The sequence below is a fragment of the Saccostrea echinata genome, unplaced genomic scaffold (genome assembly GCF_033153115.1).
Source record: "Saccostrea echinata isolate AGI-Se365-2 ecotype Australia unplaced genomic scaffold, CSIRO_AGI_Sech_v1 ptg000015l, whole genome shotgun sequence".
NCBI classification, from domain to species: domain Eukaryota; kingdom Metazoa; phylum Mollusca; class Bivalvia; order Ostreida; family Ostreidae; genus Saccostrea; species Saccostrea echinata.
Window position 1 is genome coordinate 3,665,360 of NW_026889764.1, and position 13,800 is coordinate 3,679,159.

The 13,800-nt window shown below is 31.4% G+C and overlaps 1 protein-coding gene across 4 annotated transcripts in view; it reads right to left on the reverse strand.

Annotated features, from left to right (window-relative positions):
• Positions 1-360: 360 nt before the first annotated feature.
• LOC133187415 (cAMP-dependent protein kinase type II regulatory subunit-like) overlaps positions 361-13,800 on the reverse strand; it is a 30,812-nt gene continuing 17,372 nt past the window's right edge. The window contains exons 5-15 of one of the 4 annotated variants that reach the window (XM_061322776.1): positions 13,400-13,441; positions 10,193-10,257; positions 7,295-7,436; positions 6,402-6,503; positions 5,814-5,868; positions 5,719-5,738; positions 5,077-5,142; positions 2,904-2,921; positions 1,818-1,878; positions 1,664-1,732; positions 361-1,451 (exon numbers count right to left, since the gene is read on the reverse strand). In XM_061322776.1, the coding sequence (XP_061178760.1) occupies positions 1,321-1,451; positions 1,664-1,732; positions 1,818-1,878; positions 2,904-2,921; positions 5,077-5,142; positions 5,719-5,738; positions 5,814-5,868; positions 6,402-6,503; positions 7,295-7,436; positions 10,193-10,257; positions 13,400-13,441 (771 nt within the window). In that variant the 3' untranslated portion in view covers positions 361-1,320. Of the gene's footprint in view, positions 1,452-1,663; positions 1,733-1,817; positions 1,879-2,903; positions 2,922-5,076; positions 5,143-5,718; positions 5,739-5,793; positions 5,869-6,401; positions 6,504-7,294; positions 7,437-10,192; positions 10,258-13,399; positions 13,442-13,800 lie in introns of all 4 variants that reach the window. The other 3 variants (XM_061322775.1, XM_061322778.1, XM_061322777.1) reach the window with 3 other exon arrangements.

Here is a 13,800-nt window from a genome sequence, read left to right on the forward strand (position 1 = left end):
TCAAAAAATATATTAATAATGTCTATCAGACTGGTCCTTTTCAAGATTTGTGTATAAAACAAAACTAATTGCTGAGAAATTTCAATTGATATCTCTAAAAATGCTAGAAAAGTTATGTTTCCAAAGAAAATATGGACAAAAATCTTAATATGTTTTGGTAATATGCTGATCTTGAAAAAAGGGTATAGATTTAAAGCTATGGATAAAAATTTGACAGCCTGAGGGAAAAACACAGATCAGTTCTATCAATACTAATTATTTGCCTCCATCAATATTTTGTTCAAATTTACCTGAATATATGAACTCTGAGTATTTCATTTTGGCAAGATAACCCACTTTAGTCAGGACTAAAAATCTCTGCATTTCCAAAATTGTTTATTATCTCTATAATAATACTTGTGTTCAAAACAATTCTAATAATACCCCCAATTTCAGGTCTTAATCAAAATCAAATCATTCTTACAAGCATGATTAAGAAATTCACCTGTATCATTTTTTTCATTTTTCTTTTGTTTGGGTGAAAACAAAACTGGGTGAAAATTTTTGATTCTTAGTTGACACTTGTCTTACAAATGTTCAAATCAGAATGCCTCTAATCAACAGAAAATTGAATACAACCATCAAACACATGTATACATTTCAGTTTGGTTTGTTCTTGTACAAAACATTTATCCTGTCACAAAAAAACATACATATATCATAAAATTGTCATATATATAGATCATTCAATACTTTACTTAATAGCACAAAAAAATGGCACCTAGATAGGAAAAAAAATGCAATGAATGAATTTATACAGTTATGGCCCTTATCAAGCTTAAAGGACTTTTTTGATCTTCACTTTTCAAATAACTGGATTTTTTTTCAATACCATTATTTGGCAATAAATATGCATAATTAAATAAATAAAAATAATAATAATAAAGCATGAAATATATTTATATTATTCCTAAACTTTTATTCTTACATTTTTTTGTAGTCAAGAATTTATCTGATACTATTAACAGTCAAATGACTAGACTAATATTTGCACTTCTGAGGTAAACAACAAATCCAAATAGGCAAGTGAAAGTTTCCTCCAGAAAAAAATCATGGAAGTACAAATGTACCATTTGAATATCTAAGAATAAAGGTATTCTACATTATATATATATAAAGTAGAGAGGTTGAAAATAATATATATACTTTGATGATGAGTACAGATGACTATCAGAAATCTGTGGAGTACAGTGGACCACACAGTTAGTTAACTAGAAGAACATGACAGACTGGTTGTCTACTGCCTGTTAGTGGTCTGTGATGATGAAGGGGGGGACACACTCAGCGGAGATCAGAAATGCTGGCCTTGTCGCCAAATACCTGAATTAGCTGTTCCTCATACTCGTCTATGTTCCTTTTCATTATATCCATGCATGGACCTAGTAAACGCTCAAAGGCCTGTACATCCAGTACTGTAATAAGAGATAGACCTCTCAGAAAAGTACTTCTCATACAAATCAGTTTTCAAAACATGCTACAAAATTTGAGTTTTCTTCCTTAGAAAAATGATGTAATGTAAAAAACTTGCTGATAATTAAAGGTCAGCAATTCAAATTTATGACAATTTTATAAAGCATTTTACCTAATAATTTATCAAATTATCAGAGAAAAGTAATAATCTCACCTGCACACTTTGTTTTACCCACAGCATAAGCCGTGGCTGCTCTAGGTTTATGTGTAACAAGGGCCAGCTCTGAAACACAACAGACACACCAATTATTGTAAATTCTTTTAGTAAACACAAAGCAGTCCTCATCTGGTTTAATTAATCTGTATACCTCCAAAGTAGCCTCCCTTTGTGTATCGCTTAACTTCAACTTCTTTACTCTCTGGGTCTCTCTGTTACAAAAATGGAGAAAATTCTTTAACAAATGCACAAGCCTGCCACAAACTTAAAATACATTTAACGTCCTCTAACTGGATAAAAATATAGAAAATTTCCTCAAAATATTTTTAACTTCTAACCACAACCACAATGCTGAAAAAATGTGTTTAAGCAATAATATTGCTGCACTTGTTCCATAAGTTAAAAAAAAAAAATCATACATATGCCCCAGTCCCTGCCATTTTTATAGCAAGCTTTTTAGAATCAAGCTTGATCAGGACTCTGAAAGCTCGAGTGCAAAACTAATCTAAACAAATGCAGTCAAGGTACCTTAAATTGTAAAGCAGTTATTTTATCAAAATAAGATACATCCCTTCAAATCTATCAGACAAGGTGAAGTGCACTACAACATTGCTACCCACAGACATTTTTAAAAACACCTGGGTTTTGACAAAAATGTATGAAAGCATGTTCTGATGAATACTTTCTATTCACAAGTTTTTTCATATTAAAAAAAAAAAAAAAATGACACGATTTTAAAAAAAAAAAAATTATCACCTTATTATTCATCAACATATTTAATAAGAACGATCACAAATTATTGATGATGTGATTTAAATTCCCAAGTTAAAGTCATACTTAATATATTCAGCCAAATATAAGCCTCTATATTAATTCATATCCCTGTCCTATGATAGTGTGATATAAAGGCAATCTGTTAAATCAATGGTCCAAATCATTGCATTTCTTATGTAAACCCTGATACTTGCATTTAAATATAATCACCCCAAGATGATATGAAAATATTTAGCTTAAAAAAATAAAATCAAGTACCATTTCTTGATGTCTAAGACAAATATATCACTCAAAATAAATGAAAATGTTTTTCTAAGTTTTTGATTGTGTGTATTATATGAAACAAGGCAGACAGTCACAATGAAATGTTAGTTCACAACAGTGAAACATCGTGACTGCCACAACAGCAAGTATCAAGTTTATAGGCAAACAACACTGTCTGTGTCTATTGCAATATTCTCACCCCTTCTTCACCCTCATCCTGAAACAACCATAGTCACATATCAACAACTAGTCCTAGTCACATATCAACAACCAGTCATAGTCACATATCATCACATATCAACATTTTGTATATATTTTAATCTGGCGTCTTTATCAAAGAACATTCATTTACTTCTAACCCTACACACTACCAAATCCTGAATAATTCTCTGGTATGATATAATTATTAGTTAATATTCTGGGTAAAAACTGTCATTTCAAAAAATAAATACATTTCCCAACTACCTCAGTTTACATTTTCATTCCATTTTCAGAACAAGTTTAATGCTGTTATCAAACAATACACTGCAAACAGTGTCCTTCCCAAGGTCACAAACATATTTATTCAACATTGTTATTAACATTATGTGACATTTTACCTCATATTCTGACACCAATGACAAAATACACCCAATAAACATGAAAACTCACACTAATTTACCTTGTTTTGTTCTCTGAACTTTAAATAAAAAAGTTATAAAAGGTGTTTTTTTTTAAATGTAGATGAATACTATACAAAATCAAACATGTGACCATTGGTCACCTTATACTGCTCTCTCTAACAAATATGTAGTGACTTGAACAGATCTGACTTTACACACTTTTCAACCAAATTGACTACTGTCAATCACCAAATTTTCACGACACCTTATTTCCCCTAGATGGTCATTTGTTATTTACAAGTGAGACATACATCAAACAAACTTTGTTTTTGTTCTTTATAATGTTTGTTACTACAAATATACATAAGGATTAAATTTTTGCAATCAGGCATTCTTGCATAATTATGCAAAAATAAAGTTCTTGCAATGTAGAACTCTCACTTTTTAAATTCCTATGTCACCATGTACATGTATACACCAATCAAAGGTGAATGAATGAACTGACACACTGCTGTGTATAAATTATGTTTGCAAATCAAAATGATACATTACAGCTTTGATGTAAAATTACAACTTTGATGTAAAACAAATACAACTTTGCTGTAAAATATTAAAAAATATGAGCATATCTTTCCTCCCGTAATCATGGTAACTCCTGACAATTTGGAGCAAGTTTGTATGAAATCATTGCAGGTGATTCTGAAGAAGTTGAAAAGTGTAAAAAGTTTACAAAGGACATAAAATCAAAATAATTTGATAATAAAATAATAAAGCTTGTTTGAGCCTAAGGCTTCTAAAATGTCAATAATAATAAAAAAAAAAACTAGGTAATATTGTGCAAGGCTTTAACAATGCATGGTTTCTGCTGAAAGCTTTAAACAACCTGAGGTTTCCAGTACCAGTACTGCTTTACATGAACGTTAACTGCTTTTTTACTCTATCTTCCACCTACCGCATTTATTTGAAAATTTATAGGTTTTCTGCAAAATCTCCTTTTTGTTCACTTGGGTTGCAATTTTGGAAGCCATTTGGTAATATTTAATTTGAATTTATTATGATTTGAACTGAGAGCATACAAACACTTTTTTAAAAACTGATGTATAGATGGATTTCAAGCATGTGATTGACAACAACAGGTGCACATCTCTGTAATTACATTGGTTATGATAAATTTGGTCAACATCCCCGCCAAGAAAATGGGAAAGATAGTACATGTATTCTAAAGTATGAATGAAAACTTTTGACTTCATTCATAAAAGTAAAAAATTAGTATCAGCATTCATTTTATGATTTAATGCAACTCTACTTTTGTTTTTGATCATCAAGAGAAATACAATCTTGTTAAAAAAAAACAAACTAGTTTTAGATCTGAACTGTGTAATGACATCAATTGCCCTATTTGGCATCTAAATGAACAAGGACAATTATTACTTCAAAACTATACCAACAAAAATCACTTTTCAAAAGGCTAAGAAGCCACTAACTGCTTTTGTGATGAGCATGAAAATTATTTCTTTGCATAATTTATGCAAATGGTGATTTTGTGCACTTCATTGCAGTTGATATTAATTTTAATTATTGGTCATTTTCATCTCAAAATAGAATTGCAAAACTCTGCATGCAATGCTTCCTCTTTTGAGGTCTCAATGTTCCCCCTTTTTCCTAGGTAGACAACTAAAATGTGTGTGACATCAAAGGACGTGAATTCAAGCATTGAAAAAGAAACACAGGGGATAACAGAGTAAGAGAGAAATATAGATATATAGGTACCTGGTTCTTTACTGTAACCCTCACTTCTCCATCCTCAATAAAGTACATACAATCAGCCTCATCACCCTGTAAAAGGAGAGGAAAATCAGTTATGTGTTCCTTAGAAAATCAGAGAGAGAGAGAGAGAGAGAGAGAGAGTTACATATACAGTCATCAGAAAATAAACTCCAGCATATGTAACCAAAGACAGTAGTGAGAGTTATCTTACAGTGTGACTTAGGTTTACAATCATCAGCAACTCAAAGAAATTGTATTGAAAATTTAAAAATTATAAAAATTATAGCTGTATTTGCATAAACAAACATTAAGGATGTTTAGGGATTTGTTTTACCAGATTTATAGTTACATCAACATGTACTTTATATTTACTGTTTGGATAATATTACGTCACCATGCATTTAATGTTTACCTGTTTTATAATTATTTTCTTATGTACTTTATATCCACCTGTTTTATAATTACTTCATCAAGTACTCAATGTTAACCTGGAAGTGTTTTATAATTACTTCACCAAGTACTCAATGTTTACCTGTTTTATAATTACTTCACCAAGTACTCAATGTTACCTGTTTTATCATTACTTCATCAAGCACTTAATGTTTACCTGTTTTATAATTACTTCACCAAGTACTCAATGTTTACCTGTTTTATAATTACTTCACCTGTTACTCAATGTTTACCTATTTTATAATGACTTTACATTGACTTTATGTTTACCTGTTTTATAATTACTTGACCATCTTCAAATGTCTTGGTGACCAAGGCATCAGCCACATTCATCTTTTCATATGGCTGAAATCAGAAAAAAAAACTTGTTACAGTTAATGATTTTCTTACAAACACAGACTTGGTGACATACTTAAATGATTTTGCTCTTTTTTATCTTATAAAACAAAGTCTCTTGACATTAAAGGTGTCCTTGAAATTGTCATTTAAGATGCACACGGAAGTGATCTTTGGTAATTAATTCAAGAGAAAAATAATTCAAAGGTCAGAGTAAATGGAAGTTATGCAATAACAACTTTCCTCTCTGCTTTCATAAGTTTCCTCATGCTATAAAAAAAAAACAGGATTGCTCACATAAACTTGGGAAGGGGGATCGATTCAATGATTTCCTTCATAGATTTGAATCGCGCAGCTTCTAGCTCAAATAAACAAAATAATTAAAACCTGGTCACATGAAAGAATTCTTAATTTATCTAACCATAATGCTTGAATTTCACATTGCCCTATTTGTCTTTATAATCCTAACCCATTCACCCTCAAATTTACACATTTTTTTAATATCTTTTTTTCTCTTAGCTGTTGTCAGCAAATACACTTACATCTAGTGTTTTTAACATTGGAACATTGTCTATTAAGTTCTCATACATCTTCCTCTTGTTGTACGCATTCTTGAGAACAATTCTTCTAAACGTTTCTCTGTCCTAAAGAGTAAACAAATAGTTCATGAAAGTATAATAGAGATGAAAAGTCAAATGTACTGCAAGTATTTCGTGATATAGCCTTAAATGATAATTTTAACCAATAAATTATCCACCATGTCTTTTCTAAGCTTTACTTGTGGCACATTATCATTCATGGTTTCAAGGTCACGTTATATATGAAATTCAATATTGGTTATCATTATAAGAAAAAAGAGGAATACATGTATACTGTAGAAGTGGGTGTTCGTGATAGGGGTTAAGAATGTATATTTGAGTGATAAAAATTACCCATGAGTTCAATATGCAGTCATGTATTTTATGGTAATGTCTCAAAACCTTAAAATATTTTTTTTTACAATATAAACAGGGCAAGTTAAGTGGCTTTAAGATTGCTGAATAACAAGTGTAGATTTTCACCACATGTATCTAACCACTTGTACAGTAGCACATATATACATATGTATGTATTAGAACGATGAATCAACTGGATATATATCTAATTATAGAAACATAACAAAGCAATTTCATTTGTCCCTGCCTATTAACTAATGTAAGCACAGTAGTTCAAAATGTAGATAATACAATGTACAATATTTCATGGTATATATGTGAGAAACAATCTTAGTTCACGCAAGATATTTAATTCACTTCCTCTAACTATGTCCAAAGTGTGTATTACTGAACGATGTGAATATCTACTACACTACATTCCCTAACCAATAATGAATTATGACAGCCCCTATGTTCCTTACTGTGGCTTACAAGAATCCCTTCTGGAGTAAAAATCTTACCATAGCCCATAGTCTGCCCTCTGTTGTAGCTACAATAGTTGCTGCCCTTGGTTGATTATACATCAGTGCCAACTCCCCAAAACTACCTTTATTTTCATACTTTCCAACAGTTTTCCCATTCACTATGATATCAAACAGTCCACTGAAAAATATAAGTATTAAAAAAATCAAAATATCTACTTTCTATTTGCCAATAAATTAAATTCTTTCCAAATTAAGTAATGTATGTGATGAATCAATGTATAAATTCACTGATCATCTTAATTTTTCCAATTTCTAAAGTTGTAAATTTTAAATAAATATACTTCCCTTTTAATCAGTTACATGGATTATCAGAGCATATTGAAAGCTTAACTGACTTCTGGCATAAAAATCAAGTTGATCAAATATCAGCTTTAGATTGAAATTTCAAGAGGCCCATGAGCCACAAATCTCACCTAGTAACTATGGCCCTTCTGTTCTTCATCATCAGATTTTTTTCCTTACGTGAAACTTTGATCACATATTATGGCCCCATCCTACCCCAGGGGGTCATGATTAGAACAAACTTCAATCTACACTACCTGAGGATGCTTCCATGTAAATATGACCAATCTTGGCTTTGCTGTTCTTGAAAAGACTTTTTCCCATGTATTCCTATGTAAAACTTTGATTGTCCATTGTGGCCCAATCCTAATCTCAGGGGTCATGATTTGAACAAAATTGATTTTTATTATATATTCCTATGTATAACTTTGATCCCGTTTGGCCCTGCCCTACACCCTGGGGGGAGGGGGGCATGATTTGGATAAAGTTGAATCTACACTACCAGAGGATGCTTCTTTATAAATATAACTAATTATGGCTTAAAGGAGATTTTTAAAAGTGTTTCCTATATATACCCATGTAAAACTTTGATCACCTTTTGTGGCCCTACCCTATCCAAGGCAGTCATGATCTGAAGAAACCTGCATCTACAGTATGTATTGAAGCCTTCTTATCTGGCCAAGTGGTTCTTGAGAAGAGGATTTCTTAAACAATATCACCAAATTCTCACGAATTCTTAATTATCTCCCCTTAAAAGAAGGCATGGCACTTCCATAAACTGAAGTCCCCTTTACCCAAGAATGCTTTGTGGAAAGTTTGGTTGAATTGGCCCAGTGGTTGCAGGGAGAAGTCAAAAGTTAGAAAGATTTACAGCCAACACACAGCCAGGCAGATGCTGGACACTTTTTGATCAGAAAAACTCACTTGTGCCTTCTGCTCAGGTGAGCTAAAAACAGTTTTAAAGATATGCATTCAAATATTTCATTCTTGAAAGCACATTATTACAATATGATACTTAAATTTAAAAGAAAGAAAAGCATTTTAATGCACAATAAACATTAAAAAAAAACAACAACAACATTGACTATAAGCACGCATGCCTACAATTAGGTTTGCCATTGATGAAAATTTTGGGATCAATATATATATTAACGAAAAATACTGACTTATAATTAGAATATCACATTTCATAATAGACCAATTTTCTATGGATTTTCATGGTTTCCTTTTCATGTCATCAGATGTTGATATATGGTCTTAATATCTTTCAGGATGAGACAATTAAGTCTCAACAAAGCTGTAAATTTCAGCAATCAAGAAAAAACGAACCTCATGAAATAAAATGATTCAACAATATTGATGTATTGCTCTATGCCCCTGTTGGGGTGATGAGGAACTATGTAAAAGTAATTGATATATTGAATGATTTAGATCACATCTGTTCAATTCAAACAAAATATTACCAGACAATGTGTGAAATTGTATTTTGTGCAGAAAGAAGATTCAACCAACCAAATAAACTTGATTCTACTATGCACAATGATGATTCCATATGAATTTGACAATTTGGAGCAGTTTAACGTTTTTGACAAAAGAGATTTTTAAAGACTTCTGTGGCTATTTCAATTTTACAACCTTTACATTTTGTAACCCAATCACTGCCCTAGGGGCCAGGGGATGTGTAATCTATTTTAACTAAGAAGACTGACATACTAGTTTAACAAATTGAAGCTGCAGTTCTCGGGGTATTGTATTTGGAGAAGAAGACAAAATGTGACAAGATTGTATGCTGGATGATTGTCAAAAACTCGACAAAGTAAACTAATCTATATTATTGTCTAGGTGTATAATAGCCACCTTGATTTCTGTTCAAGAGAAATAAACTATCCAAATTAATTCTTGTGTCAGTCAAGATTATCATTTCAAAAGTTAGCTTAATTTAAATGGTCGATCTCTACCTCTTTGCAAACAAATATTATGCAGATAAAAATCACCCCAAATGCCTGACTTATCTAAATCCCCTCAATGCTAAAGAACTTAGTTTAAAACTGTATTTTGTTTTGTTGTAATTTAAAATAGTTATGTGAATAACCTCAATGAAAATTCACCTGGAATAAGCTTCTTACATAGAAGGGATAGAGTACAGAAATCTCTAACTGTTACCAACCAAGTTTTATGGCCTGATCTGCAGTTTTAATCAGCATTTTATGGGCCATTCAGAAATATAATTTGCATGAATATCTGCTTGAGCTCAAGAGCTTTACCCTGTTTATATTCCCCATCAATACATTGATCATAATTTGATGCAAAGTGAAATATTCCATGTAATACTATTATCCATCTCATTACTTTTTTTCAGAATTGCATATTGATGCCTGAATGCTTACCATAAACATCCTTATTTATTCAAACTGTCAAAGAATCTACAATATCTTTGGCCCAATGTAAAAAAAATTTACACATGTATGATCTAGTGTTCCTCTGTAAACATTTAATTCTGGATCAACCTCTTAAAAAATACACTCGGCCCTGACCACTAAGTCTCAACACCATCTGTTTCTGGGAGTTCTGTGTGATATTACAATAACTCACCTTTCTATGACATAGAAGTTGTCTCCATCATCTCCTTGGTCAATGACGTGGTCTCCCTCCACAACCTACAAATCACACAATATTGTATGTTAATCTACAAATCACACAATACTGTATGTTCATCAGAGATTTAGAAAAACCTATAACATTACAGAAGTTTTCTACTGAGCGTTCCTTCACAAAATAAGAAAATGTATTTCCTAGAACTCTTGTTTATGGTATTCCCAATTTCAATATTTCATAATGAAATCCAAATGGCCTGATTAATCAATAGTAAGAAATATTAAACTTTTTTTGTTAACATGTTTGATATCTTATAAGGACAGATAAAAAAAACAAAACTAAATGATAGTTTTATGACATCCACAATTTACATTTACCTATTGACAATCAAATTACTATTTCCATAAAGAACAATTAAGAGCTAAAAACTTAGATCAATTTAAAGGAAGTAAAAAGCTCATTCCTTATCATCTTTTTCCAACTGTATTTACACAAAGATACAAAATCTTGGTTGATCAGGAATAGGTTCTGATTATGGAACATACTGGAATGTTTCTTCACTTTGGAGTACCTTCACACATCCATCTTGTTTTGAATCTAAGCAGGGCAAACTTGTAGAAAAATCTCTGATCAAAAGAAGTTAGATCTCTTCTCTGACCAACCAATGCTAGAAAGTCATTCTCCAGTCTGACATACCAGTGATTATTTCCTACTCTGAATAAATTATTACAATTCTCTGGCCAGTCTTAAATTCAGTCCCAACAAGAACATATTTTAAAACTTTTTTCAAAATATAAACATTAAAACAAAAATCACTAATAAAAAATTTCATTAGCACTACACTTATTCATCATGTTGATAAAGCATACTTTGAGAAAATCCCTGTCCAGGCCCTGTAGAAGATGAATGGTTGTTCTGTTTGTACACTTGGACAGGTGTAATGGTATGCCCTTCACTTGACCAGGTAAACCTGACCATTTATCTTCATTACACACATCAAAACAAAGGACTCAAAATTCCATCTGGTCTACAGGCCAACCACAGTATGTAATCATTAATAAGTCTTTAAATCTTATCTATTTTTCATATAGAGTTCTATTTTAAGTTCATTTTGCTGAGACATTGTCACCTACCTATACTCATTCACACACAGAAGGTTAGCTAGCTCTTTTACAATATTGCAACCCATTCTCAAGGTCATTGAAACTGTGTATACAGGCAAATGAAATAGTAGTTGACCAATAGGTGTTGACTGAACTTGAAATTATAACAATATTTTCCATCAAACGTCTCTGAATAGTAAATAAAAGATTTACCTTGGGATGCTAAAATTTCTAATGAATAGAATTTCACATCTAAATACATAGGAAAAATAATGTCTGTTCATTGTTTAAATTTTGAGATCTGAAAAATTCAATATAAAAAAAGAATGTAAATTTTGTTATTTCAGGGCTCTTAATTGTCTATAATTGGGGCTAGTAAAAGGACCCCTTCCCAATTCCAAAATGTACCTTTTTCCCAATGTGTTAACTTTCCCAATAGCCATTTCCAACTAAAATTAAGGAACATATATACCCGGTAGTTTGATATACTGGGTTGTCCTAAGACCCGGTGGACAGGGAATTTCCCCACCTGTAAATGACCAATTCCCCCGTTATTCTGGTATTCCCCCTCAAACTTTTGTTAGGGGAGGAACCCTTGACCCCCTTCTACTTTTTCAATGTCCCCTGCTATTTCAATTCTTAGGGACAACCCTGTATCATATATATATATATATATATATATATATATATATATATATATATATATATATATATATATATATATATATATATATAATATAAATAAAATTAAACTTGCCCTTCATACACCTCTGTATTGCAAAACAGAAAATTAATTGTTAACGAACACTAGAAACCCAATATCTAATGATTTTCAGGTATTTTTATGATTTTTCTAAAATTGATAATTTTCAATCAGTTTGCTATACCTGTAAATTTGTTTCATCAGAGCTTAAAATTTCACAAAGAATTATTGAGAATTTTGCTGGGGAGCCCAAAAACTTTGCTATATATATCTGTAATTAGCCATGTCTGTGTTCATACTAAGGTGAGTATATAAAATATGTGTTCTTTTTTCAATATTACTGTCATATCTGATTGAATAAAGATAACTGTTTTGATCCCCAGAAATATAGAAATTTTATATAACATTGATAACTAAAGGTAGATAATTTAAACATCAGAAATAATGAGCCAATAAACAAAGAACTTATCATCAAGAAGCATCTAGTATTTTGATAACTCCAGGAAAAAAGCCCAGTGAATGAAACCTTTTTCTTCCATTCCACTCCATCCTAATGAGCTTCTAAAGACCCCTGCCTATTGATTCTGGTTCTGTCCACAGCTTTCAGATAACAGAGAGAAAAGTGGCAAAAAACTGTGTCTAATCATCACAGTAATGCTTCTAAATGATGGATAATCATACTGGAAATCAAGCAGGGGTGGTAGTATAGCCATGTTTTAAGTAGGCACCAAAGCTAGCTCCTATAACCTCCAGTCATATTTTGAAAAAAAAGCATACACTAAACTGTTTGATAGCAATAGTTAACTCTGTTATCACATCATTAAAAGATTTTCCACCATCAATTTCTGACATTTCACAAAACAGGCTAATCTAGCTAGTACAGCATGAATCACTCAAGTAATTATCAATATGTAATAATAGTAATGATCTTCATTTGAGCCGATCCAATCATAAAATACACAAACTCTTTTGTCAGGGACATAGCTACCCCCCCCCCCCCCCCCCCAAATAGTTTTTTTTTTTTAAAAAACCCAAACATTTTATGTCTTTTTTTTCACAGAGATTTTCTTTTAAGCCATTCTTGCATTATCAGTCCACTGAAATTCAAAAGCACTGAAATCTCCCAAATTGATCACATACATTTACAGGACATTGATGCATTTCATGTATTTATGATTGATTTATATTGTTTTGCAATCCAAAAAATATGCAGAACGTACATGCAGTTAAATAGATTATTGTAATATTGTTCATTTTTTTTACAGTATACTACTTCTTAAGGACATACATGTTGCTGGATCACCTTTGAACCGTTATCTACACTTTATGCCTCTATTTTATTATTAGACACTAAAGCTGCCCGAACTGTTCTTACTATACATAAATGTATATACTTACCTTTTTCTCAAACATGGCATCCAAAACCTCTTGCATCTGTTCCTGAAATTTAAAAAAAAAAGATGAGAGTACCTGTTCCTATGAAAGAAAGCTTGCAGATTTTGACAATCAAATAATATTTTCAGAAAGAAAAAAAAAAGACATTTATACATTCACCGTGTTGATCTATTGTAAACATGGTTATTAATAACATAGAAATTGATGCTTATAACAGTTATTGTGGTCATAATGAATATAATTTCTGTATACTAGAAGCCAGCCTCATACTAAAACAATGTCCCAGTCATTTACAAAGTATCAAAGTAAAAGTCAACTCAGAATGTTCTAGTAAAAGTACCTCATATTTCACTGTATGACAGTGAAAATACTAACAGAGCTTGATGCAGTAACTATTTACAGAC